Genomic DNA, 5,786 nt, shown 5'->3' with positions numbered 1-5,786 from the left:
ACTTAGGTAACTAGAACCACTAGAACTAAACGTAGGTAACATAGCTATATGGTGTAGAAATAAAATACACATTACTTTTCATAAATATATATTTCACTAAAATATACAATTTATATACATAAATTCCATTACTAAAATTTGTAGAATACTTCTGAACATAACAAGAAAAATTAGTAAAATGAAATTAACAAATTTGTATGTTAACCGTCTGATCGAAAAAAAGCGTCCAATTGACGTCCACCTAGACGCCTTTTTTCGATAGAATGGTACATATATACACTGGCAGACACTGGATTAAATGAGCATCCAGTTTCTTTTGCTTTTAAATACCTAGTATGCAATAATGTCTCAATTATTTATTATTAATACTTCTTTGTAAACCATTGAGCTAGATTACAATTAGTAATACAAATATCTTTTTATTACCCTAAAATACTATTCCCTTTGACTAATACAAGATGATAATACCTAAATAATACAAAGATCACAATATTTTTATATTATAAAAATACAGTTTCATTTGTGTGGTTCTCTAGGTCTATGGATTGAAATTCAAACTTGTGTCTTTAGATTTAGGACTAAATACATATACCTTTTTCAAGTCAGAAATACTTATTGTAATATTTAGACTGATTACTTAACTACTCTTTTTTTCACCTAATTCTTGGGATCTCTTAGTAGCCGCTTCTACAGCATTAATTAAAGATGCCCTAAAAAAGAATGTAAAATAAAAAAGGACAAATATATCAATAGCAATAAAAAAACGGTGGCAGAGTTGGCTTGGAAATGACTAGCGCAGTTATTTTTTATATCGATTTTGTCATTTTAGAAGTGTGGTCTGTATATTAACATGTAAGACAGAGAATAATATAAATGACCGGTTGACAGACAGAGAGACAAAATCAAAAGCGGCATTCAGTGTTGCCTGTTTTTACGTTTGTAGGAAAATTTGTTGGAAAAAAAATATTTTAAAAACGTATACTACTGAAATGAAGATAATGTATCTAAGCTAAATATAATCTATTACATTTGTAGTAAAATGAGTAACTAATTGTGAAAAATAAGGTTCCCTAGATGCAACATTTTCCATAAATGCTTACTTGTGCGGTTTAAACTTTTGATGCAAAATCCGGCAATATCGCATAGAAGAAATGTATCAACCCAACTTTTATTTTTTTTAAATACATTTGATTTTCCATTAAGCTGCTCTACATCACTGTTTTACCGTAACGTTTTACACGTCAAAATCCAGACCATACTTCTAAAATGACCAAATCGGTATGTAAAATTATATGGTAAACATCATCGATTATCGTTTCCAAGTCAACTTGACGGCATTTTTTTCCATTTGTATGGTATATAAAAACAGATCATGGAATAAAAATAATAGGAAACGAGCTTATAAATAATATTGACGAGACCGCGAAAGGGTTTCCTTATGGCTGACTTGAATTCCACTAAATCAGTGGCGTTTGGAATTTTTAAAAATTTTAAAATATAAAATAAAGTACTCAATAATTTGCTGGTTCTGTTTTACATTGAGCCAATAAATGTCAATTAATCAGTTACTATAATTATTGTTAAAAAAATTATAATATTTCTACGTTCTAAAATATATATTTCACAATTAATTAAATGACTTTCTAAGATTTAAGTCCTGACACTATGTCGTACCCGATTTATACACTTTGTATAAAACCAATTATAAAACAAACAAGAATTTATATAAAATAAACACACAAAAGCTGAAAATGCTGGCAAAAATATCATCAAAAAAAGTCAAGACAATATTAAGAAAAAATATTTCAAAATGGTTGCCACACTTCCATCTGTAATACTTGATTATAAAAATAGTATTTAACTCCATCCTTATTTTTTTTTTGTTCAATGACAAACACTAACCTAACACCTCCAGACTCCAAGGCATGTACACCAGTAATTGTAGTTCCTCCAGGTGAGCACACCTCATCTCTGAGAACTGCTGTATGTCTTCCAGTGGCAAGAACCATCTTGGCTGCTCCTAAGGTAGTTTGAGCGGCCATTTCAATAGCCATCTGTCTAGGAATACCTTGTTTAACACCAGCATCAGCCAGCGCCTCTATTACCAAATATATCTGTGGAACATTTAAATAAAGGTTTTTCTTCATAATAGCACACTAATTTTATTGTGTAATACAAATAACACAGATTAGTCTGTGCAAATATCTACCTTATGATCGAAAAAAAATGCATCCAGTTGGCTTGGAAATGAGGATCCATGACATTCCCCATATAATTTTACATATAAAATGACAGCGATCTTCATTTCATAGCCATCGCTGACGCGGTTTTTTTTTCGATCATAATATGGTATAATTTGACAAGAAGCAAAATAAACACATTCACTTTTTTTGGACAAAATTAAAGAATGATAGAAAAATAACAGTATCATAGTGGCCTTTGAGATGAGTATTAAAAAGTAGAACTTTAATATAAGTATTAAGATTGTAGAGCAGAAAATAAGTATGAAGTAACACATTTTTTTGTTATTTCTATAGTATTAGGACTTACAAAAGCTGGTCCACTTCCGGCTAAAGCTCCAATAGCATTAATCATTGATTCTGGGACTTGTTTGCACACTCCAGATACTTCCAAAACTGTTTTAACCAGATCTATATCGTGGGGTGTTGCTTTGGCTCCTGGACAAAATGCTGTACAACCTTCTCCAACTAACATTGGAGTGTTTGGCATAACTCGAATTATTCTAGCATTTTCTTCCAAAGGTCCCAAAACCTACAACAAGCTATAATTATTATGAGACACATATAACCAGCATGTTATGTATTAATTGTATGTAAGGTATGTAGGTAGTGTTTAAGTAATTTACTTTTTAACTTGCATTTTGAAGTTGTTGTAAAGGAATACCAGCTAATACTGATACAAATAACTTTGATTTGACTGGAACAGTTAGTGTTTCATGTACGTTAGCAATTGCAATAGGTAAAATGTGGGGCTTCATTGCTAGAAATATAACATCTGCATGTTGTACCACTTTGCCATTTTCTGTGGTTACATTGGCACCACGTTCTTGCCACCATATTAGGTTTTCAATATTTGGTCCTGATACGTAGACTTGTTCGAAGTTAATTAAACCTATTAAAGAGATTAACAACAGTCTAGTTAACTACTGAGATAGATATCAGAATACACAGACCTTTCTTGGTAATTCCTTCGCAGATTGCTTTAGCCATATTTCCTCCCCCTATAAATCCAATTTTCTCTTTAATTATTTTCACACTGTCGCCCATTTTAAAATACTTCTAGCTTAGGGATACTTGATTACTCTGACTATAAAGTGTATAAATATATATAGGTAAGTATTTTAGAACACATATTTCATTTTTCTTAAATAAACATAAACTATATACTTACTGAATACAATAATTAATACTGTGCTTAAAGAGTGGTTTCACTTGAATATGCTTAACTTAACATAGAGATATTTTTGTCGTACACTCAACCACACACTCAACACTCAACTTATTAGTTCTGGCTGTGGTTCTGGTTTCTGGTATTCTGCTGGTTCAAAAATCAAAAATAACCTATAACCTCTTATCATGCTCTTATCCAGAGCTTTTATTGGCTTTTATTTTTATTTTATTTTAGTATATGAACTCTCTTATCAGTGAGTCTTTTATTACATCATATATAACATGATCAAGGTCGTAGATCACAGATCTATCACAGATCATATTACATCAAAAATATCATGCAACATTGCCAGCTGTTGACATTGAGTTTATCAATGGAATCAAAATGGAATTTTGGGAATTTACCAGAATTTACCTATTTACGATTTTGTGAAAATGCTGTAACATATTTCTGGTCAAATCTCTGGCAATGCCGTCTCTAATAGAACAGCCTTGAGGCGAGATTTATGACGTCACGCTAGTTAGATACTACGGATTAATAAATATGTTGTAGAATACATGGAAAACATAATTATTCCTCAGATTTTTGGTTTGTATTTTAAAATGATATAGTTTACATGAAATATACATAATATACAGTTAATAACTACAACATATATACCTATTTATAGTAATAAATACTTTGGCAAATAAACTATGAACCATACAAATGCAGCAAATGTTTTACAATATACAAATAATATATTACATAAGATATTGGGTAAAATGTAAATATATTTTAAATTTTGGGGTTTGAAAATCGATCTAATTTAACAAAAAACATTCAATATCTGCTAATAGTGATGTATTATTTGCATTCACAAAATTTATATGTATATTTTGCAAGTATCAATGTTAGAAAAATTATATTTACAAATAATACAATATCATCTAAAAAAGGCGTCAGCGATGGCTATGAAATGAAGATCCCTGGCATTTTATGTGTAAAATTATTCTAAAATTTTTGATTTTCTTGGGATTTTTAGGTTCGGGAAAAACGCTGATGAACGTTTTCATTTGGGTTTTCATTATTTTTATTTGGTTAAAAAAAACGTTTCGGCTAACTATAGCCTTCATCAGTGTTGTGTCATATGAAAAAAATAGTGTCGAATATAATCCAAAAAATTACATATAAAATATTCACACCACATAATGTTTACTGCAATTAATAAACTAATATAAACTTATCAAAAGATGACCACATATTTTTTAGAATTATTATTCTTAACACTAAAACTATCTACATTGACTATGGAGTACGCAGTAAACATTATGTGGTGCGTGGTGTGAATTTTATATGTAATTTTTTGGATTATATTCGACACTATTTTTTTCCTATGACACAACACTGATGAAGGCTATAATGTTAGCCAAAACGTTTTTTTTAAACCAAATAAAAATAATGAAAAACCAAATGAAAACTTAATCAGCGTTTTTTCCGAACCTAAATCCCAAGAAAATAAAAAAATTTAGAATATTTAGAAACAAGGTTCAAGAATATCAAATTTTCCAAGATTGTAAAATTCTAGTTAATTATTTTATGTGTACAATTATTTAGGGAATGTCATCGATGTTCATTTCCGAGCCAACTAGACGCCGATTTTTTTCGATGATACGGTATAATTCTTACATAAAATGTAAATAACATTCGACCAATTAAAACAAAGAAATATGAATTTCTTAGTATTTTTAGTAACACCTTTATTCTTAAAACTTAATTTTGTATTGCAAATATACCAATTTTATTGTTATTTTATTCATATTGTATTCAGCCATCACTTAAATATTTGATATTAATTTGGTATTATAAATAATCAACACTATTCAGTAAAAATTACTGAACAAATATATGTTATGCTTTACATACATTATATTATCAAACAAAAACACATTCTTCTTTTAAACTTTATCATTCTTGTCTTTACAAAAATCTTTTTTAATTTTGAACTCAAAATAATATTTTTCATGATCTTTAATATACATATTCTTTATTTTTCCCTAGATCATAATACCTACTTACGTGTTTGAATCTATCGAAGCTGAACCAACAACACTTGGAGTGGAGATTCCACAATATGAATAAAATAAACATAATTGTCCAGTTTTCTTTAATACCATCCTGGGAGAATATCATTTTTAAGTTTATTAAAGATATTTTCAATAGAATTGTCTTGATTTATAACTCGTACCCACTTTTCTTGCTCTTCCGGATACTTTAAGCTGCCTAGTATAACTATCCTTTCCACCAGGAACACAACAAAGATGAGGCATAGCACCAAAAACACACTCCACTTAAGCTTTATTGATGAATTGTTAGAGTCTTAAAAAAAACACACA

At 29.4% G+C, this 5,786-nt stretch overlaps 1 protein-coding gene across 1 annotated transcript; it reads right to left on the bottom strand.

Moving 5' to 3' along the window:
• Positions 1–71: 71 nt before the first annotated feature.
• LOC115880854 (pyrroline-5-carboxylate reductase 3-like) lies at positions 72–3,731 on the bottom strand. The gene is made up of 6 exons (XM_030898170.1): positions 3,412–3,731; positions 3,194–3,327; positions 2,879–3,132; positions 2,551–2,772; positions 1,903–2,114; positions 72–710 (listed from the first exon to the last, which is right to left on the bottom strand). Exons 2-6 carry the CDS (start codon positions 3,285–3,287, stop codon positions 638–640), a joined length of 855 nt encoding a protein of 284 aa, XP_030754030.1. The 5' UTR covers positions 3,288–3,327; positions 3,412–3,731; the 3' UTR covers positions 72–637.
• Between the last annotated feature and the right edge of the window lie 2,055 nt (positions 3,732–5,786).

The sequence above is a fragment of the Sitophilus oryzae genome, unplaced genomic scaffold, assembly GCF_002938485.1.
Source record: "Sitophilus oryzae breed Bouriz unplaced genomic scaffold, Soryzae_2.0 scaffold_165_pilon_pilon, whole genome shotgun sequence".
Lineage (NCBI taxonomy): Eukaryota > Metazoa > Arthropoda > Insecta > Coleoptera > Curculionidae > Sitophilus > Sitophilus oryzae.
The sequence above is the reverse complement of the archived record's forward strand: the minus strand, read 5'-3'. Positions and strand labels throughout refer to the sequence as shown.